Source organism: Bufo bufo, chromosome 2, assembly GCF_905171765.1.
Source record: "Bufo bufo chromosome 2, aBufBuf1.1, whole genome shotgun sequence".
Classification (NCBI taxonomy): Eukaryota; Metazoa; Chordata; class Amphibia; order Anura; family Bufonidae; genus Bufo; species Bufo bufo.
In genome coordinates this window covers 258,996,654-259,019,844 of record NC_053390.1, presented here as the reverse complement: position 1 = coordinate 259,019,844, position 23,191 = coordinate 258,996,654, and the positions used below count along the sequence as shown (strand labels likewise).

The 23,191-nt window shown below is 43.8% G+C and overlaps 1 protein-coding gene across 2 annotated transcripts in view; it reads right to left on the bottom strand.

The window, feature by feature from the left end:
- Positions 1 to 23,191, bottom strand: part of GCN1 (GCN1 activator of EIF2AK4) — an 80,658-nt gene that overhangs the window by 36,425 nt on the left and 21,042 nt on the right. For both annotated transcript variants that reach the window (XM_040416515.1, XM_040416516.1), the window contains exons 14-23: positions 22,708 to 22,881; positions 22,269 to 22,421; positions 20,818 to 20,910; positions 20,100 to 20,175; positions 19,856 to 20,015; positions 19,581 to 19,770; positions 19,380 to 19,504; positions 2,814 to 2,992; positions 2,642 to 2,735; positions 975 to 1,088 (exon numbers count right to left, since the gene is read on the bottom strand). In XM_040416515.1, coding sequence (XP_040272449.1) covers positions 975 to 1,088; positions 2,642 to 2,735; positions 2,814 to 2,992; positions 19,380 to 19,504; positions 19,581 to 19,770; positions 19,856 to 20,015; positions 20,100 to 20,175; positions 20,818 to 20,910; positions 22,269 to 22,421; positions 22,708 to 22,881 — 1,358 coding nt within the window. The remainder of the gene's footprint in view (positions 1 to 974; positions 1,089 to 2,641; positions 2,736 to 2,813; positions 2,993 to 19,379; positions 19,505 to 19,580; positions 19,771 to 19,855; positions 20,016 to 20,099; positions 20,176 to 20,817; positions 20,911 to 22,268; positions 22,422 to 22,707; positions 22,882 to 23,191) is intronic.

Sequence of the window (23,191 nt, the reverse complement as noted above, 5' to 3'; positions counted from 1 at the left end):
AAAAAAAAAAAAAAAAAAAAAATTTAATTCTAATATTAGAGACTTAAAGGGACTTTCTGCTGTTTTCATACTGATGAACTATCCTCCGCTTAGGGCATCACTATCAGATTGGCAGGGTCCGACAACCCGTCAATCAGCTGTTAGGTGGTAGCACCGGCCACAGAACTACACAATGTCTTTCAAAAGGTAGTGTCTGTAACTGGTTACTGCAGCATTGTTCCCGTTCGAGTGAATGGGAACAGCGCTACAGTGGACAGAGCTGTGTTGTTCCAGTGCCAGAGCTACCCTTGAACAGCTGATCAGTGAGGGTTCGGGTACTGCTGATCTGATATTGATGGCCTATCCTGGCGATGGCCATCAATATAAATGGACCAAAAAAAAAAACTTTAAAAGATTTCCAAACAGTTTTAAAGGGTTACTCTGTATGCATTTGTCCAGTTTTCAAGTTAAAAGGTGCATTCATAAACTGTACAATTAAAAACATCTAGTGGGCCTCTTACAAACAAAGTTAGCTAAAAGTTTCCTATCGTTTTTGACACATTCCCTGTCTTTTTAATGCAATATATATAGGTTAGGCTGTGTTCACATCTGCGTCACAACCCGTTCCAGCTTCCAACGCAGACAAAATGGTGCAGCATGACAGAAACCCAACAGACCACAATACAGTCAATGTGGTCCACTGCATCTATTCCTTTCAGTCATTTGATGGAACCAGAGCTTCCACGGTTTTCTATAATGGACTAAAAAAAGAAATAAAACGCAGTGATGTGAACAGAGCCTAAGGTAGACCTTATATAGTACTGAGCCAACCTACTGTAGTAATAGTGTGCTATATCCAAAACCTATCTGCTAAGGCTTCACTAGGTCACCGATATGGAATTTGCAACTAACTCATAACTGGTGTTTTTAGTGTCACCTTCATAACTTTCATCTGCTTTGTGGTAGACTAGAAGTTCATATTTTGGTTTCCTCACCTCCTTTAGTCTCTTCCGGATTTGACTCTCTCTTTCCATCTGAGCCTGAAGCATTTCCTTCTGTTTACTTGTTAGCTGAAGTTCTTCCTTTATGCCTTTCTTCTTTTTTATCTCCTGCAAAGCATCACAATAGTTAGTATATAAATACATTTTCACACAGAAAGTTGCAAACTCTACCATAAAGACAGTTAAAGGGGTTGTCCGGGTTCAGAGCTAATGGGCGGGCTTTAGCGCTGCACTAGCCTGTAAAATGGCTAGGGCAGCGCTAAAGCCCGCCCATCAGAGGCGGTGACGTCACCGGGAACACTGCTAGGCGGAAGCCTCCACCTAGCAGTGTAATAATATAAACAAAAAAGCCCCAGCCCAGGGTGAAGATGGAGACATGTCCGGGTTTAGCTCTGAACCCGGACAACCCCTTTAAGACTATGAAAATTTACTTAATAATTCACATTTCTGATTCTGTCTGCATTAAGGCTGGTTTCGTTGCGTTGCGGGTGTGTTGCGGGAACATGTGCGATTTTTCCCCACGAGTGCAAAGTGTTTTAATGCGTTTTGCACACGTGTGGGAAAAATCGCCATGTTTGGTACCCAGACGCGAAATGTTTGGGTTAGGTGTTCTGTAGATTTTATTATTTTCCCTTATAACATGGTTATAAGGGAAAATAATAGCATTCTTCATACAGAATGCTTAGTAAAATAGGGATGGAGGGGTTAAAAAAAAAGAAAAAATTAAACTCACCTTAATTCACTTGTTCGCGCAGCCCGGCTTCTCTTCTTTCTTCTTCTTTGAGGAAAAGGACCTGTGGTGACGTCACTGCGCTCATCACATGGTCCGTCACATGATCCATCACCAATTTTTTGTATTTTTTTTTAACCCCTCCATCCCTATTTTACTAAGCATTCTGTATTAAGAATGCTATTTTCCCTTATAACCATGTTATAAGGGAAAATAATAAAGATCGGGTCCCTATCCCGATCGTCTCGTAGAAACCATGCGTGAAAATCGCACTGCATCCGCACTTGCTTGCGGATGCTTGCGATTTTCACGCAGCCCCATTAACTTCTATGGGGCATACATTGCGTGAAAAACGCACAATATAGAATATGCTGCGATTTTCACGCAACGCACAAGTGATGCGTGAAAATCACAGCTCATGTGCACAGCCCCATAGAAGTGAATGGGTCCGGATTCAGTGCGGATGCAATGCGTTCACCTCATGCATTGCACCAGCGCGGAAAACTCGCCCGTGTAAAAGAGGCCTAAAAGGATAGTCCAAAAAAAATATATAAAAAAAAATACCAGCAACTAGATCTGAATACTCTTGCAATTGCCGAGCTGTCAGCTTGAACTAAATCTAGCAGAACAACTGGAGCAATAAATGGGGAGATCTCTGGATCCATGTGAGGTACAGGGCTGGGTCTAGCTTTGTTAGAAAGAAATTGTCATGTACCATACGATATCGGATTTTCATTTTTTACATCAATCATGGGATAACCCGATTAAATAGGACGCATTTAGTTCTGCAGAGGGTGGGGCACGATGGAGTTCCGGAAGAACGCCACCTGGATGCCTCTGCGTACAAAGCATTTCCTGAATGTCTAGAATATGGTTCTTACATACAAACAAAATATGGAATGACATGAATCTATAAGTAATAAGAAAATACCTCTTTTAGCTCCAGCTCAATTATTTGTTCCTTGAATGAGTAAGCTTTATTCTCTCTCTTCATATTTCCCTTTTTTAAACTTTCCTGTTGAGCACTAATAGAAAAATAATGTTAAAAACATTTGTTGTCAAAATTTGAAGTCCCAAATGCAAGAATTCATAGCAATAATTACCTATGTAAAATAGATTTGTCATACAGCTCTCCCTCAGGGGTCCGCATTATAGCATACTCTTCTCGGGTAACTTGACACAGAGTAGGATTTTGCAGGGATTCCGTTATAATACCTATAAGTCTGGGAAGTACTCGGTCTGGAGAAATGCGAGACAGTGCACCGGCTGCGTTGAGGACAGCCTGAAATAAAAAGTAATGCCACTTTGTTATTACAAGAAAAAAGATCAGAAATCAATTCCCAGAGTAAGTAAATCACTAGCCTCTGTACACCAAGAAGTATTTGCTACCAGCATTTTCTAAAAGATTATATGATCAATAGTCAAAGTATTGTCAATCAAAACTGTTGATGTTAAGGGCGGAGTCTGGCAGCCGAGCAGGATGCACGCAGCATAAAGATCTCCGGTGCAGACCAAGCTAGAGCGAGCGTGATAAAGCTATTATCAAACCAAAAATGGGCAAGCTTGATTTGTTTTGAATCATGTCATGATTTATTATGCATATGTCATGTATTGATGTCTTTGTCAAATAAAAAAAGAGATTGGATTAAAAAAAAAATAATAAAATGGGCAAGCTTACAAGAGAAAAGGGTAAAGAAACTCTGGGCAGACAAAAATGTCATCCAGCCAAAGCGACATGGATAGATCTGTTAAGAAACCGGAGGTGAGAAGTGAAACCAAGATGGCGACGGCTCGACGCACAGCCCTCACGGCGGGAGGAGAGTCAGACTCCGACAGAGACCGCGACCAAGATGACGCAGCCTCTCCTGTTGATTTACCAATATCTAGAGCATTTATGAAGGAACTGCTTAATGTAGCTTTGGAACCTATACGTCAAGACCTCAAAGACAAAGCAGGACATGAGGCAACTAGGCGCCAGAGTGGAGACGCTGGAAGCCGCCCAAAACGCCACTACTGAATTTGGTGAGCATGCTTCCCATAATTTAGATAGCGCCCAAGCTCACCCTAACTATCTATACTCCCTAGTCGAAGACCAGGATAATAGGAGGGAGAAGAAATAATATTCGGCTTAAAGGATAACGGTCATATTTTTATTTCAAAAAAATCAATTTTAGCATGTTACTGCTGCAGCAGCATTATGCATAAAGCAATGATTAGTTTCTTTATATACCACAGTTTTCCTTGAGTTTTCCTCTTAGTTACGGCTGTTTTGAATCCTACATTATGAGGATCTTCTCAAGATGGCTCCTCTGCCAGTTCTCTGAGGCCAAAACTGCATTCCCTCAGGTCACATACAAACTTGCTGTAGCCAGCAGCTTCCTGTCAGCCAATGAGATTGGATTTCTGAGACATGCCTCCTCACTCTGAAGCCTAATGCAGGCATGCAGTGTGAAGGACCGCCCCTCCGTCTTCTGTTTATACTAAAAGGAAGACAGACAAGCCATAGAAACGGTCTTTTAAGGGAGCAGTGGAAAGGGACAGGAGACATTAATGAAAGCTGTTATTATAATGTAATTACAGATCTTCTGACAATCGTTGACAGACTAACTCAGGTATACATGCCTAGCTCGAAAAAACTAGCAAAATAAAAAAAAATATATGACAGTTATCCTTTAAGGGAACCCCAGAATCCGTCTATCCGGCTATTGCGCAGTGTTTTGCACACCTGGTTACAACAGAATCCCCTGAGGTGTTTGAAATGGACAGAATACACAAAGCACTTAGACCACTGCCAAAGCCTCAGGAACCTCCCAGAGACGTGAATTTGTCGCCTAACCAGCTTTTTAGTAAAGGAACAAATTCTAGCTGCAGCCCGCTCCACCAAAGCATTAGGGTACATGCACACGTTCAAGATTCATGTGCGGAGCATCCGCACTGAAATCCGCAGGTGTTCGCAGGCAAATCTGTGCGGTCAATCCGCATCAATTGGTGCAGATTTGCATGCGGATTTTTCACATGCGGATTTTACTAAGTGAATGAAGAAAATCCGGTCAGGAAAAAAAAAAATTAATTGACATGTCGCGGATTTTAAAATCCGCACCGCAGGTCAAAATCCGCGCGGAAAAAATCTGCATCGTGTGCATTGAGAATTTCAAATTCTCATAGAATACAATGGACATGACCTACGGTGCGGATTTTCCGCAAGCAAATCTGCACGCAATCCTGATCGTGTGCAGGGGGCCTTAGAGATTGAAGGCTCAGTGGTCGCTATCTTCCAAGATTTATCACCTATGCCTTTAAAAGGCTTCTGTCACCCTACTAAACATTTTTAGATTTTTTTGGTTAGTTTTAATCCCTATACTGCGATTTTTGCATACATACTGTAATTAATCATTTCGGTTCAGCAGATTATGTTAAAAACGTACTTTTAAAAAAGTCGCGCAGGCGCACTGAGAGGCGGACCCTCGCTCGGCGCTCCATCCTCAATGCGTCTGCGCCGATGACGTCATCAAGTACACCCGGAAGAGATTTATTATTAATAATCGTTGGTGGTATAGTGTTAATAACTGTCATTTTTATAAAATTATTTATTCCCATTTCGTTGGTGTTTTTTGTGGCAGCATGCTTATTACGTACATACTTACCTGATTCGAGCATCCAGCGACGTCACCAGACTCTCCGCCTCCTTCCAGCGATGCCGGCGTCTTCTCTTCCGGGTGTACTTGATAACGTCATCGGCGCAGGCGCATTGAGGATGGAGCGGCCTCTCAGTGCGCCTGCGCCGACTGAATACCGTTACGGCGCAGGCGCGACATCTTGATAGCAGACAGGACCAGCCAGAGGACGATCCCGTCCGTTGGCCCTGTCAATCAACATGCGGAGGGGGCGTCTTTAGGATAGGAGGATGCGGCTGCTACCAGCAAGTAGCCGCCCTACTTGCTGGTAGCAAGGTAATTTGCATATTTTAAAAGTACGTTTTTAACATAATCTGCTGAACCGAAATGATTAATTACAGTATGTATGCAAAAATCGCAGTATAGGGATTAAAACTAACAAAAAAAAATAATAATGTTTAGTGGGGTGACAGAAGCCCTTTAAAGAAGAGGCATCTCATGAAACCCCTACTACATGTTCTGCAAAAACGCCAGATTACCTATCGATGGCTTCATCCCTTCAATCCCTTGATCAACACCCCAAATTGTAAACACGTTGTCCGAGCACACGCAGATTTACAGAAGATCTATGATGCCAATGCTGGATTCCTGACAAGTAGCCTCACCCAAACCACAGAGATCCAAGAAGATTTCGGGACATCAAGCCACCAAACGAGATAAGAGGGACACTGAATAGCACCATTGCCTTACCTGCCTGACCGGTCAAGCTTCGCTGATACTCCATCACTGCTACTCTACCTCTTCTCATTTTCTTTCTCCTTATAACCCCTTCTATCTTTATCTTCATTTTCACCCTGTGTACTAACATTTATGTACTCAGCCCAGAAATTAACGCTCGCGCTGGATATTGGTCTACAGTGTATAGACCCCCTCCCAGGCTTTACCGATACTGGAGCCAGAATTGCTGCGACCTACAAGGTTCTCTTCTATTGTTGAATGTTGTATTTTTTGGTTAGGATTTTTCCCTACCTCTTTCCTAGCCTTCCCACACCCCAAGGGACTGCGTCTCAGCAACAGAAACAGGTCAAACGAGCAAATAATGTGCTTTTATGTTTTTTGTTATGGCTAATTTTCAGGTATGTACCTTCAATGTTAGAGGACTTAACGCTCTGCCGAAAAGGAGCCCAATCTGGCACTTTCCACACAAAAAGAAAGTAGATGTAGCTTTGATACAGGAGTCTCACTTCCGAGTCAACCATATACCTAAACGGTCACATTTGCTATACAATCAATGGTATCATAGCCCATCACCTCACTCTGCATCAAGAGGGGCGAGTATAGCTATACATAAAAGGACCCCATTTGTTCATTGTTCATATGGTTGACGGAGAAGGTAGATTTATCTATATCAAGGGCACTATAGGCCCTCAGCTGCTCACTTTTGGAAATGTCTAGGCTCCCAACACTGCCAAAGCGAACTGGCTTGGTGATGTTGTCGCCAAGTTTGGAGATTTTGCAGAAGGCATGGTCATGTTAGGTGGTGACTTTAATGTGGCTTTGGTCCAGAGTCTTGATTGCTCGACCGGGTCTTCAGCGATGTCTTTGTCATCCCTACGCAAGATAAAAAATGCATTGGATACTCAAGGTTTAGTGGATGCATGGAGAGCAATGCACTCCAATGAGAAAGATTACACCTATTTCTCTGTAGCGCATCACTCTTACCAAAGAGTGGATTATATCTTCTTTCCAACTCATTCCCTTCTGCACAAATTGGAAATATTCTATTATCCGATCATGCTCCAGTTTTCTTCAGTATTGTAATACCAAACATGCAGAAGACAGAATTAAGGTGGAGACTAAATGAAACCCTGATCACTGGCCCTCATATCTCTAACTTAGCTGGTCTTATGTAAGAATATTTCCAATTAAATGAATCTCAAAACATCTCAAAAGGCACTTTATAGCATTAGGTTCACATATTAGAAAACAAAGACAGGCAAAAATTCAAGACCTCTTATGGCAAATCTCAACCTTAGAATCGCAACTTAAAATAAACGTAGCTACAGATACCCTGGCACGTCTGCACACCTTGAGATCAGAACTAAGGAACATTTTAAACACTCAAACTGCGAAATTGTTCTTATCCACGCAATATAAATATTACGCCCATGGTAATAAAGCGTCGAAAATATTACTATCTCAAATTAAAAAAAAGAGGCTGCCTCCTTTATCTCCCTTATTAGATCCTCTAATTTGCAGGAATATCGCTAAACAGATCTAATTGCGATGCAATTCTGCGAATATTATAGTAGACTATACAGGGTGGGCCATTTATATGGATACACCTTAATAAAATAGGAATGGTTGGTGATATTAACTTCCTGTTTGTGGCACATTAGTATATGTGAGGGGGGAAACTTTTCAAGATGGGTGGTGACCATGGCGGCCATTTTGAAGTCGGCCATTTTGAATCCCACTTTTGTTTTTTCAATAGGAAGAGGGTCATGTGACACATCAAACTTATTGGGAATTTCACACGAAAAACAATGGTGTGCTTGGTTTTAACGTAACTTTATTCTTTCATGAGTTATTTACAAGTTTCTCTTTGTTTACAGCCATTGACATGTCGCCGAGGTTAACACGTGAGGAGTGGATAGAAATTGTGTTGATGTCTGGTGAACGCAGTAACCGGGTCATTGCAGAAGATTTCAATGCAAGACACCCTACGAGACCACCCATCTCCCATGCTACAGTTAGCAAACTGCTTGCTAAGTTTCGTAAAACTGGTTCAGTGTTGGATTTGCCAAAATGTGGACGCATGAAATCTGTCTCTAATGAAGAAACATCAGTGGCTGTCCTAGCTTCATTCAGCAAGAGCCCACAGCGTAGCACTCGCCGCATGTCACTGGAGAGTGGCATTAGTCAAACATCCCTTCGGCGGATATTAGCTACTCACAAATGGCACCCTTACAAACTCCAGCTACTGCAGCATCTCAACGAGGATGACCCAGATCGGCACACTGAATTTGCAGAATGGGCAAAACAAAAATTGGAACAGGACCCTCAGTTTACGCAAAAGATTTTGTTCAGTGATGAGGCAAACTTTTATGTGAATGGTGAAGTTAACAAAACCACCGCTATTGGTCTGACACTAACCCACATTGGATAGATCCCTCCAAGACTGTTGGAACAAAAAAATTGATGGTATGGTGTGGTATATGGGGTAGAAAGATAGTGGGGCCATTCTTCATCAATGGAAACCTCAAGGCCACTGGATATGCGAAATTGCTACATGATGATGTGTTTCCCTCTTTATGCACTGAAGCTGGCACGTTCCCTAAGTTTTTCCAGCAAGATGGTGCACCACCACATTATGGGTGTCAGGTCCGAGCATTCCTAGATGAACAGTTTCCTGGAAAGTGGATTGGTCGTCGTGGGCCAGTTGAATGGCCCCCAAGGTCTCCCGATCTGACCCTCTTAGACTTTTATCTTTGGGGTCATCTGAAGGCAATTGTCTATGCTGTGAAGATACGAGATGTGCAGCACCTGAAACTACGGATACTGGAAGCCTGTGCTAGCATTTCTCCTGCGGTGTTGCTATCAGTGTGTGAAGAGTGGGAGAAGAGGGTTGCATTGACAATCCAACACAATGGGCAGCACATTGAACACATTTTATAAGTGGTCAGAAACTTGTAAATAACTCATGAAAGAATAAAGTTACGTTAAAACCAAGCACACCATTGTTTTTCGTGTGAAATTCCCAATAAGTTTGATGTGTCACATGACCCTCTTACTATTGAAAAAACAAAAGTGGGATTCAAAATGGCCGACTTCAAAATGGCCGCCATGGTCACCACCCATGTTGAAAAGTTTCCCCCCTCACATATACTAATGTGCCACAAACAGGAAGTTAATATCACCAACCATTCCTATTTTATTAAGGTGTATCCATATAAATGGCCCACCCTGTATTTACCTTACCAATACCAATACCCAAAACATTTTTTTAAACGTCTACAGAGCATATTTACATCTTTTTTATGGGGTGGGAAGAAATCTAGGCTACCCCAAAAGTATTTAACCCAACACCCTAACAGAGGGGTTCTGGGTCTCCCCGACCTATTTTCCGATCATAGAACAATAATTGGCGCAAGGTGCTTGGACAGGCTCCGCTCTCCTACAGGGCGTCTAGACATTACATTAGAGGAGGCCCTGTCGAACATTCCCTTAAGATCCCTGGTATTCTTAGACCATAAAAAAGCTAACACAATGCTGTGTACCTCAAGCACATTAACCAAATACACGATAAAAACATGGAACGACTCAAACTTTTTTATCTAACTTAGCGCCACATCATCTGACCCTTATGCAAATAAGAGATGCCCTGTGTCTTTCCTCACCGAATTCTTCGGCAACTCTTTGTAACACAGCAAAAAAATGTGACTATCCCCCTTATGTCAGTCTGTCCTGAAGACGACACTCCCTCTTATAAAAGTCTCAGAGAGAACCTGCAGTTGGAGTGTTTATCACTGAGTAAGGGATAGCGTACCATCCCGAAACGCGTCTGGTGCAACAAGTGGACGTACCCGCAAAAAAGTCCTCCTAAAAACTGTATGGCCATACAGAAAGAATCTTGAAGAAACAAAGTAAAGAATAAGGAACAAATACACTTCCTCCGATCCCAGGACTTGAATATATTCGCGGTGGAAGAGCGCGTGAACTCCCGCGATATTAGTGCTACTCCTGCGAGATCCGAATCTTCTTGGCTCGAGGAGTGCGACAAGACACGCCGGCAACAATTTGCGCTCCTCGCCAAGTGATCGGAAGACATTCGATACGTTGGGAAGCCAAACACCTTTAAAGATTGTTCCTGTATATCGGCAAAATGGGAGTCTAAGAAATATAAGGAAAGACTCTATGCGCAGTACCACACGATTAATCGGGAAATACACAAAGGTGTTTTTTCTGTGACTTTACAATAGGTGCAATGTGCGCACCCAAAAAGTGACATTCTACCAGCGAGTCTAACATAGGAGAAATATTTGTGGATATAGCCACAGAAGAAATTGCTCAAAGTGGTTTAACAATAGCAAACGTGAAATGGTGGCAGACCAAATACAGGTTGCTTAAATATAGTCATCTGCACAGTTAAAATTTGGTCTGTATTGTATTATATGCTATTTTTAAAGATTTTATGCTTATATGTGCACTTATTATTGAATACATTTTCTGCATACTTCAATCTGATGCCGAATGCATGAGTGCTCGCTCATTTTTCTATATATCCAAATATTTACTACTAGAGGGTTGGGTGTTCCCCTTTTTGGGCTTGTAGCACCACACCAGAGCTAATCACGAGTGAGACACCTCAGTTTATTGGAGTGTTTATCAGCCTTTCAAGTCGCACATGTATTTCAATTTATTAAACAGCAACAAATAGTTTATCCGACATCGACAGAACTCTCTGTCTTTGAAACAATGGCACTGCATAGAAGAGAACCAAAAAAAATAAATTAAAAAATTCAAATTATATAGAACTATATAGCTTCCTAAGTATGGTTAGCCCTAAAAAAAATACTCCTTTATCTCTACTTGGGAAAAAGAACTGAAGTTTAATTTCTCAGAGCGGGAGCTCAGTTCTGTGTTGTCCGGGTTCACCAGGGTGTCCAGATGTGTTAAGCTGCAAGAAAATAGCTACAAAATATTGACCCAATGGTACTACACACCCCAACGCCTACATCAGATGTTTGCAGAGGTTAGCCCGGTATGCTGAAGGTGCAGCAACGATATAGGATCTTATGGTCATATCTGGTGGTATTGCTCTAAAGTCATAGTATATTGGCAGGAAACTTGTACAAGGCTATCTAACATTCGCAAGACAAAAATACCGGTAACTCCTAAAATATGTTTATTTGGTGTTTTTACTGGCTAGAAAAGGTCAAAAAACACACACACCCTTTGCCAGGTCTTATTAGAAACTGCTAGACTGCTAATTGCCACATACTGGAGACAAGCAGAGCGTCCTTCTGCTCAACACTGGATCAACAGAGGTGACCAATTGTATCGGCTAGAGAAAATAGCACATTAGGAAATGCGAACACCCCACAAATTTGCAACAATTTGGCAACCCTGGAAGGATTCCCGAGGTTTTTTGAGTCCTTAATATATAGTAATCACTTTAAACCATGTGTGCACTGACCACCGAATGAGAGTATAACATCCCTTCAAATCGATGGGTCCTGTGACGCTGATTGTAAGATCCCTCATCAATCCCTCCCCCTCTTTTCCTATACTCTTCCCTTCCCTGTTTTTACCCCATCCAGTTTATATTTTATTTGCATACAGGGTCGGACTGGCTCACCGGGAAGCCGGTGAAATGCCCGGTGGGCCCCTTGCCTGTCTGCTTATACTGCAGCCAGAGCCACCAGCAGGGCAGTTACTATACTTTCAGGCACCTGGCTGTTATCAGGTGCTGGACTGCAGCACTGGCACACATATCATTTTACTTTGGTGAAAGGAACAGCACAATACTTTGCAGCGCTTGTTCCTTTCTCCAAAGTAAACTTCACCGACCCGACATGAGCAGACAGCTCCCCCCCTCCTCTCTGCAGTGTGAGATTCCATCATGTGTGAGGAGGGGGCGGAGCCAGAGGAGCCGAGGAGACAGCAGCAGGAGATAATGGAGACGCTGCTCTCTGTCTGAGTCACTGTGCCTCCAGTGTAAAGTGCAGTTCTCTTCTCTGGTCCCACTACTCCACACAGCAGAACTGGGGTAAGTTACTGTGGGAGGGAACTGGGAAGTTAGGAGAGTCCTGAAGCTGCTGCCCCTGCACATCTTGTGTCCCCCTGTTGTTCCAGCGCCTCACAGACCTTTGCCCACCAATTATCTCACCTATACTTTATACAGGGCAAGAAGTTATGTCTCCCAGTGTCCCCCTCTTCCCTCTCATCAGTGGCATTTCACACTTTCCCAGCCCCTCAACCCCACATAATATGTAATGTCTCTGGAGTAGAGATGAGCGAACTTCTGTTTTAAGTTCGGCGTCTAAAGTTCGGCTTCCGGTTAGCGGAGGATCCCGATGTGGATTCCGAATTCCGTTGTGGTCCGTGGTAGCGGAATCAATAATGGCCATTATTGATTCCGCTACCACGGACCACAACGGAATTCGGAATCCACATCGGGATCCTCCGCTAACCGGAAGCCGAACTTTAGACGCCGAACTTAAAACAGAAGTTCGCTCATCTCTACTCTGGAGCAGTGGCGTACACACAATCCATGGGGCCCCGGTGCAAATCTGAACCATGGGGCCCCCCTCCCCCCCCCCCCCCCCCCCCATTGACTTTCAATGTAAAGTCTGGACGGAGCCGTCTGAATAACTTTCACACTTTTTTCTGAACTATAATGCAGACGGATCCGTTCTGAACAGATAAAAGTGTTTGCATTATAGGAGCGGATCCGTCTGTGCAGACACCAGACGGATCCGCTCTGAACGCAAGTGTGAAAGTAGCCTTAGGCTACTTTCACACCTGCGTTAGGTGCAGATCCGTCTGGTATCTGCACAGACGGATCCGCTCCTATAATGCAAACACTTGTATCTGTTCAGAACGGATCCATTTGCATTACCACGAACAAAAAAAAAAAAAAAAGATAATGCAAACGGATCCGTTTTGACTTACACTAAAAGTCAATGGGGGACGGATCCGTTTTCAATTGCACCATATTGTGTCAGTGAAAACGGATCCGTCCTCATTGACTTACATTGTAAGTCAGGACGGATCCGTTTGGCTCTGTATCGCCAGGCGGACACCAAAACGAATCTGCACAGACGGATCCGCACCTATAATGCAAATGCTTGTATCCATCCAGAACAGATCCGTTTGGCTGCAAGCAGCGTTTTGGTGTCCGCCTCCAGAGCGGAATGGAGGCTGAACGGAGGCAAACTGATGCATTCTGAGCGGATCCTTATCCATTCAGAATGCATTGGGGCTGAACTGATCCGTTTTGGGCCGCTTGTGAGAGCCCTGAAACAGATCTCACAAGCGGACCCAGAAACGCAGGTGTGAAAGTAGCCTAACTCTGCTATATTTCTGTAGCCTGCAACCTCTGACTGCCCAGTTGGGCTGAAACTACTACACCCAACATGTTCTGGCAGTAATAGTAAATGGATATTGGTGCAATTCTGAGCTACTAGTCTATATAATACAATACTATAATACTGGGCAGTCAGAGGTTGCAGGCTACAGAAATATAGCAGAGCTAGTTATAAAGCCAGCCCCCATCAGACCCTACTCTGAGTCTACTCTGAACTCACTGACCATAAATGTGGTAAGCAATTCTGAAGACTTTTTTTTTACAAATCTTATCTTCACTTCCGAACCGGCACCGGCTTCTTCACGCTCTCCCGAAAGCTTTTCCGGCGCCTTCTCCCTGCTGCGTCTCGGCGTTGTTGTGCGCCTGCGCAGCCTAGGGAAACGTCATGTCCGGTGCGGCCGCCCAACAGGAAATGACTAGGCACGCCGCACCCGCACGGGGAGGAGACTCTCACTCAAGGAGGGTAGGGCTGGCTTGGCCTGGCACTGCAGCGCAGAAACGCAACACTGGGCGGCGGGCCCCGGGTGGGCCGCCCGGATTAAGGCTGTTTAACACAAGCGAGTCCATTGCGGGAATCACGCTCCGTGTGCGAGTGTGATCCTCCGCTCTGGACTTGCAGGAGCGCACGGCATTATCATGATTTATAATGCTATGTGTCTCTGCTTGACCTTATTTCTACAGAATCATACTGACAGCTTTATGACACATAGCATTATAAATCATGATAATGCCTTGCGCTCCTGCAAGTCCAGAGCGGAGGATCACACTCACACACTGAGCGTGATTCCCACAATCGACTCGCTCGTGTGAAACAGCCCATATACAGGCAGGTACAGCACTACTGCACAGCGGAGCCATGGGTCCACAGGCGGCCGGGCCCCATACTGCGACCCCTGTATGTACGCCCCTGCTCTGGAGGTTATATCAGTACTGGATCGATATAAGAGGAGCGGCTGATATCAGTCACATATAATGTAATGTCTCTGGAGGTTACCGTATTTTTTGCCCCATAAGACGCACTTTTTCCCCCAAATAAATGGGGGGGAAATGCCCCTGCGTCTTATGGGGCGAATGCTGACATTTTTACATCGCAGGTTGCGATGTATGCGAGAGCGGGGAGGGACTGGGAGGAGGAGCTGGGGGCCGGCAATTGCGGTGGGGCCGGTGCAGTCACTGTACTCCGGCCCCGGCGCTCCAGTGCTGCAATATTCAAATATAAAATGTCTCATTCAATTAAAAGTGATTAAAACAAAGTCAAAGGGTCCGCAGAAAATCACGAAAAACGGAACAACGGTCGTGTGCATGAGGCCTAACAGTGCGTCATCCACAGATCCCCCATAACAGTGCCATCCCCAGATCCCCCCCATAACAGTGTCCTTCACAGATCCCCAGTAATAGTGCCATCCACAGACCACCATTAGTTCCAAACCCACCAAAAGCACACCTTTTGGTTAAAAATATTTTTTTTCTTATTTTCCTCCCCAAAAACCTAGGTGCGTCTTATAGGGTGAAAAATACGGTATATCAGTTCTAGAGCGTTATAAGACGAGCGGCTGATATCAGTCACATGTGATGTAATGTCTCTGGAGGTTATATCAGTGCTGGAGCGTAATAAGAGGAGCGGCTGATATCAGTCACATATGACTGTGGATAGGTCATCAGTATCTGATTGGTGGGGGTCTGACACCCGGAACTAGGGATCGACCGATATTGATTTTTTTAGAGCCAATAACCTGTGAACTTTCAGGTCGATAGCAGATAATTTATACCAATATTTTGTGCATTTTCATTTTTGAAAAAAAAATAAAAATTCCTACACAAATCTGTTGTTAAACGAAGAGATGCCATTATATATCCAAGATTAAATATTTATACAATATTTTGGTGTTTTTTTTAAATTTAATAACTATTTCCCCCTAAGGGCTCTTTCACACCTGCGTTATTGTCTTCCGGCATAGAGTTCCGTCGTCGGGGCTCTATGCCGGAAGAATCCTGATCAGGATTATCTAATGCATTCTGAATGGAGAGTAATCCGTTCAGGATGCATCAGGATGTCTTCAGTTCCGATACGGAACGTTTGTTGGCCGGAGAAAATACCGCAGCATGCTGCGCTTTTTGCTCCGGCCAAAAATCCGGAACACTTGCCGCAAGGCCGGATCCGGAATTAATGCCCATTGAAAGGCATTGATCCGGATCCGGCCTTAAGCTAAACGTCGTTTCGGCGCATTGCCGGAGCCGACATTTAGCTTTTTCAGAGTGGTTACCATGGCTGCCGGGACGCTAAAGTCCTGACAGCCATGGTAAGTGTAGCGGGGAGCGGGGGAGCAGTGTACTTACCGTCCGTGCGGCTCCCCGGGCGCTCCAGAGTGACGTCAGGGCGCCCCAAGCGCATGGATCACGTGAGCGCATGGATCACGTCATCCATGCGCATGGGGCGCTCTGACGTCATTCTGGAGCGCCCCGGGAGCCGCACGGACTGTAAGTATACCGCTCCCCCGCTCCTACTATGGCAACCAGGACTTTAATAGCGTCCTGGGTGCCATAGTAACACTGAACGCATTTGGAAGACTGTTCCGTCTTCAAATGCTTTCAGTACACTTGCGTTTTTCCGGATCCGGAGTGTAATTCCGGCAAGTGGAGTACATGTCGGATCCGGACAACGCAAGTGTGAAAGAGCCCTTAGGGGCTAGAACCTGCATCCCTTGTCCTATTCACCCTAATAGAGCTCTATCAGGGTGAATAGGACTTCACACTCTCCCTGCTGCCCTATGCATAGTACACACAGCAGCATGGAGCTGACTATGGCAGCCAGGGCTTCAGTAGCGTCCTGGCTGCCATGGTAACCGATCGGAGCCCCGCAATTACACTGCTGGGGCTCTGATCAGAAGCTGCCACTGCCACCAATGAAGATAACTTGCCCATTAATTCAAATATAGCGACACCTGACCTCTATGAGAGGTAGCTGCGATCGCGACAGTTAACCCCTCAGGTGCAGCTATATGATTCACCCGCCTCCTATATTTGAATTAATAACTGAGTTAACATCATTGGTGGCGCAATGGCCACAGCCCCTCCCCTCCTCCTCCCCTCTTGCCTCTCACTGGTGGCAGCGGCAGCAGCGGCACAGGGGGGAGGGACTGCTTCCTTCTCCCCTGTGCTGCTGAGGGAACATTGATCGCGTTGATAGCAGCGCGATCCATGTTCGCGATTCGTTATCGGCATATCGGCAAGGTTAGATGCTGATACCGATAACTTTGAAAATCCTGAATATTGGCCGATAATATCGGTAAATCCGATAATCGGTCGATCCCTACCTGGGACCACTGCCGATCAGCTGTTTGAGAAGGCACCGGGGCTCCTGTGAGCCCTGTGCCCTTCTCTGTGAATTTTCTGGGCCATGTGTTCATTGATCAAGTGGCCTAGGAGCAGCTCAGCCGCATAGAAGAGATAGGGGCTGAACATGATACCAAGCACAGCCGCTATAGAATGTACGGCGCTTAGCTTGGTGAGCTGTGAGGAGGCTGGGGCACTACTGCCAGCACTTCAATAAACTTATCCTTTTGAATATGCAGGAAACATTTCCTTCACTTTGGATATTGTTTAGGCTGGGGGACTGGGTGGTTCATCTAGGACAGGGGTAGGCAACCTCCGGCACTGCAGCTGTTGAGAAACTACAACTCCCAGCATGCATACCTGTTCTGCTCTTCTTAGAACTCACATCGAAATGAATGGAGCATGCTGGGAATTGTAGTTTCACAACAGCTGGAGTGCCGAAGGTTGCTGATCCCTGATCTAGGACATGGAAGGTCCACGTGTGACTGCTGTCCAAACTACTGACTGTAAATAACAGATACAGTTATCAACTAAATGAGTTGCTTAAAGGGAGTCTGTCATCACAGTTTCACCTTTTTAACCCTTCCCATAGCTTTCTAGCAGCATTACAGTTGATAAAAACGTTACCTTTATAAGCAATCGTGGACTTATAAAACTGGCAAAAATCATCTTAGTAGGATATGCAAATGAGGGCTCGCGAGTGCCCAGGGGCGGCGTCAACCTCGTAGGTGCCGAGATCCCGCGCCTGTGCACTGAGTCCATCGGCCGGCGCATGCGCACTGCGATGTCCATTCCTGGTACGGAATCACAGTAATTAATGCGCATGCGCCGGCTAACGAACTCAGTGCGCAGGCGCGGGATCTCGGTGAAAGAAGAAGTAAGAAGATGGGCGGGCAGAGGGAAAGGATGGGCGGGGGGAAGCGATGATAAGGCAGAGCTGCCTGGGCACCTACGAGGTTGACGCCGCCCCTGGGCACTCGCGAGCCCTCATTTGCATATCCTACTAAGATGATTTTTGCCAGTTTTATAAGAAGTCCACGATTGCTTTTAAAGGTAACGTTTTTATCAACTGTAATGCTGCTAGAAAGCTATGGGAAGGGTTAAAAAGGTGAAACTGTGATGACAGACTCCCTTTAAGCAACTCATTTAGTTGATAACTGTATCTGTTATTTACAGTCAGCAGTTTGGACAGCAGTCACACATGGACATTCCATGTCCTAGATGAACCACCCAGTCCCCCAGCCTAAACAATATCCAAAGTGAAGGAAATGTTTCCTGCATATTCAAAAGGATAAGTTTATTGAAGTGATCGCAGTAGTGCCCGGCCTCCTCACAGCTAAAAAGGTTAAAAAGGTCAAACTGTGATGACAGACTCCCTTTAAAGAGAAACTATTTGATATAGTGCAGTGCACCATACTGTTCTGTTTAGCATACTGTTACTGTATTGTGTTGAATAATGCATACATTCATGTGTGCGAGACTGAAAAATGAACAAGTAATATCTCCAGCTCTAGGGTGGGCCCCCAAAATCAATTCCACTGGTGGGCCCTAGGCACCCCAGTCCGACACTGTTTGCATACCAAGTGTTACAAATATGTCACACTGCACATTGTCGCCATTTACCCTTATCAAACTTAAATTGAGGAATGAGATGTCTACAAATGCGGCATACTTATTCTGTTGGTATTTGTATTCGCACATGTTGTGCAAATTATTGTAAAGTGATGTTAAAGATGTGTGTGCTTTAACAGTGATGTTTGTCATTTTATAAAACTAAGGGTGGGTTCACACTACCGTTATGGAGTCCGTTATGGCTTTCCGTTATAACGGAATCCATAAGTCGGAAGGACGGATCTGTTTTGCTGCCCATAGACTTGCATTATGACGGAATGCAAAACGGACGCCTTTAAAAGGCATTCCGTTTACTCTCGGTCCTAATAGAAGTCTGAGGGAATCAAAACGGATCCGTCTGGTTCCCGTTATGCAAGATGGAAAACAAAGTCCTGTTTTCAGTCTTGCATAACGGGACCCAGACGGATCCGTTATGTTTTCCCTATAGACTTCTATAAGGACCGAGAGCAAAACGGAATGCCTCTTAAAGGCTTCAGTTTTGCATTACATCCTAGGGATTCTGTTATTTTCTGTTATAACGGAAAGAGTCTGAGGATCTAAGCAGACTGGTATTTTTATTGGAAAAGTCAGTATAACATGTATTCTTTTTATTTAAACTTCTGTGCTTTCTGGGCTTAGGAGTCATGTGGTCGGTCCTATCAGTGATTGACAGCCTTCCCTCTATGACTGTGCATACAGACCACTCACTATGCCCAGAATGTTTAAATGAATACATTTCAAGCTTTACTGGCATAGATTATAAGAAACGCCAGCCTTAGTAAATCTCATCCATAGTTTTGTGATGGGTTTTTCAAGGTCAGACTGATACTGTCAACCCAAGACCAGTAGTTCCAATGTAGAGAATGAGCAGGCAGGTTTTGCAGATGAAAACTAAAATGAAATGGGAATTCTAACGCTACCAAGGATTTTGGGCTATAATGGCTGCTGCTATGGCTTTAATATGAGCTGTAATTTGTTTTAGACATATACGTCACCATCTAAATGTAATGTACACTTACCTGGTCACTAGTAGTATTAGACGTGATTACAGGTAGAAAATCATCAAATCTCTTGTTTATGAACTCAGCAGGGTCAATCTTCAGTTTGTACATAAGGTCCACCCACAGGTCCCTGTATGAGGAGGCTGAATATAAAAGAAACATTAGAAGGGACAAGGAGTGAGACCACCTTATTTTTCTTCAAATTTGTCTTCTTCTTACCAAGAAATTGGTGATTAGCCAGCACCAGAAGCTCCTGTGCCAGATTTTCTGCTTCTACAGAGTCAGCCTCTAACCCTGGGACACATGTAAGAGCATGAATGGCTTCCTGGAGGACCCTTGGTGAGATGTTACATTTTCCAGGCTCTGCTACTTCCTCAGAATCTGTGACTGAATTATCAACTGGTACCAGCTGTGAAAAGGAGAAATGTTGCTTGTAAATCTAGCAAAATAATTTTTAAACTCCTGTCCCAGGGGAAGCAGATATAATCCCCTACCTTGTTTGAATTTAGGACAACCTTCAGCTCAGGCAAGAGGCCATGCAACAGTTTGGTACCCCCAAGAGAGGCCAGCAGCTTCTTGATGGTTTGTTGACACTGCTTCCGTACTTTCCATGAGCGAGACAGCAGGACAAGAATCAAAGCATGGTAGTATGGTCTAAAAGGAAAAACAAAGGGACAATTAACCTTCCATTCATTACAGGAAACAAATGTATAAAGCCACCATAAATTGTGAACTTACTGAGCGCGGTTGTCAGGTAACCTGTGGATGTGGTCTAGAAGAAGCCTCTCACATAACTGCAAAAGTGTGCAAAGACCTAAAGAAAGACAACATTAAGATACAATGATCATTTCATTAAGTACTGAGATGTAAAGGGGTTGTCCAATGTGGACATATATGGCATATTGATAGGATAGGACATTAATGTCCTATAGGTGGCTTTTGCCATTTACTTGAAAAATAACTAAGTATTGTAGAGATAGAGATGATAGAGATAGAGATGATAGAGATAGAGATGATAGAGATAGAGATAGAGATTATAGAGATAGAGAGACACAGACACTCGTGTGCTGCTTTCTCCATTCACTGCTATGGTTCTGCTACTTTCAGAAGCCCCATAGCAGTAAATGGAGAGGACGTTACACATATGCCAAGATGGAACCTGCACCTATCAGACATTTATGGCATATACCATAAAAGAATATATAAGAACACTACTGAACTAATAAAAAAACTAATAGAAAAAAAAGGCATTCACTTTATAGGTTGATCATTACCAAAATACGCACCCCCCCCCCCCCCCCCCAAAAAAAAAACAAAAGGCATTTTAATTGAAGGGCAGATCTGGGTAAAATGAGACACTAGAAACTAAGGACACGCTGATTAAAGCAAGCAGCATTCATTCAAAGGCAGTGTAACATATTAGCAGGCTATTCAAGTGAAGATTCATTTTACTTACACTCCTCAGTTGCTGCGGAAATAAACTTATCAGAAGTGAAGATCTGTCTCTTGTCATCAGACAGCAATTGCCAAAAGTTGTTCAGCTTGTTTTCTGTAAAGAAAGGAATATCAAACATAAAAAAGGAAATGGTCAATGTATGCAATCTAAAATATAGCGGAGTGTGGATTATAGAAAGAACAATAGGGTGACAGGAGGGAGATTCAACACGTCGACCCCCATTGAACACAGTGCTTTTATATAATGACAGGTAACCTTCAAATCATTAAATGCTGGTGTCATTTCTAAGATTGCAGATATGTAAAATGGATTCAATCTCCAAATATGTATTTTTGTTTTTGCACCGTGGCACAGGAGAATATACAGTATAAGGCTTGATTCACATGACCGTGCTCAGTCCAGGAAACACTGATTGCGTGTCGGCCACATCTCCCGGACCGACCACGGCTCACCTTACCCTAACAGACGGCATCATAATGATTTATGATAGTCAATTCTTATCTGATAGGGGGTCTATTATACTGTACTCAAGTCATTATGATGTCAGTACAGTACAATAGTCTTGTGATTAGAGATGAGCGAATTTCATATTTTGGTGGTAAAAGGTGAATTGAGTTATGGATTCCGTTACCACGGAGCATAACGCAATTCCATGATGGAATGCTTTTAGAGGCATTCCGTCATAATAGAAGTCTATGGGCTGCATAACGGAAACAGGACGGATCCGTTATGCAGCCCATAGACTTTTATTATGACGGAATGAATAACGGAATGCCTCTAAATTGCGTTATGGTCCGTGGTAATAGAATTGATAAAGCAATTCTGCTTTTAACAGTAAACGAATCGCAAACTAATTTCATAAGCGGAAATTCGCTCATCTCTAGTGAATAGGGCCCTATCTAGCAAGTTTATTGGTTTTAGTTCAACAATATCAGATTGATGGGGATCCAACTCATGAGCTGTTTGACGGGGCTCTTCCAGCGCTGCATCCCCTTCTATGTTTATCTGGGGATGCCAGGAGTCAGAGCCCTACTGATCCGATACTGAGGACTTATCCTGAGGATAGGTTATCGATATCATGAAACTGGATAAACTTTATTTTATTCAGTATAAATATATTTGCAATAATAGCTGCACAAGTACATTGGTATATATTCTAGTACATAGATGCCTTCCCAGTTCTGCTGGTTGTTACTGGAACTTGGGGGAGAGTTCAGCTCTAAAGACTGCAGGATTTTGAATGCAGCTCTGCACTATAATACAAGGGTCGGTCAGCAGCCGTTGGTGTATAAAATGATAAATCGCATCACATTGAATGAATCTGGTTTGTGCAAAAGCCCAACAGGCAAGTGGTGGATTTTACATCCAAAAAGATAACAATTTCCTTTTAAAGTCAATTTTATCAGTGAAATCCCTAAAACGAGGACAGAAGGTAACACATAAAATCTTACCAACTTGACTTTCAGTGACAGAAATCCGACAAACAAGCACAGCCGCAGCCAGGGCTTCTGTTAATATGGATACTTGTGCACTTTGTGCTGCCGCCTTCTCCACAGTTTGAATCAAAAGGGGTAAAAGTCCCAGAGCTTGCCCCAGTGTATCCCCTACAAAAAACAGAATAGTAGCCATCACTTTTTTTCTGTAATTTTATATACAATTTTTTACAAATATACATGATGCTATAGTTTAAAGGGGTTTTCCAGGAGGTCCTTATTGATGAAACTTATCCTTAGAATTAACATCAAGATGGTCCAACAGCCCCCTCCCAACGATCAGCTATTTTCACATGCTCCAGCGCCGTCCGTTACTGGGCACCAAAACTAACTGTAAGTCGTGGAAATCCCCTTTAACGTGTAGTCATGTATGAATGAAGAACACAGCTGAGCGTACCCTTGAACGATACCAGCATGCACTGGCAATATGCATGCCTCACTCCAGAGGTGCTGGTCTTGAGAGAAGCAGCTTTCTGAAACCATTCTATGAGCTTCTTAGGAACTTCAGTAGTGAACTTCTGGCACCACAGAGCAAGCTCCGAAACCGCATGAATAAGAGTTCCTTCATGAACTGCAGAAAAAGAAATCTAGTATTACAAACAGACGCTTTCCATCCTATACAGGATATGAAGATTGCACACTTACTCCTAATCTAGTCCAATAGATTTGTACTTGGATTTGCTACTACCATAGCTAAATTAATTCTTCAATTCAGGGTTTAAATAATAAAGACCAAAAAGTATAAATACCAAGGGGGTCATTTACTAACCATAGGGGATGGGCCGGCAGGTCCGACTTATTCATCATTTTCTATGCCTGTTTTAGGCGTAGAAAATGGTCTGCGTCTTTTCATAACTAGCGAATCCACAACCAGATATATG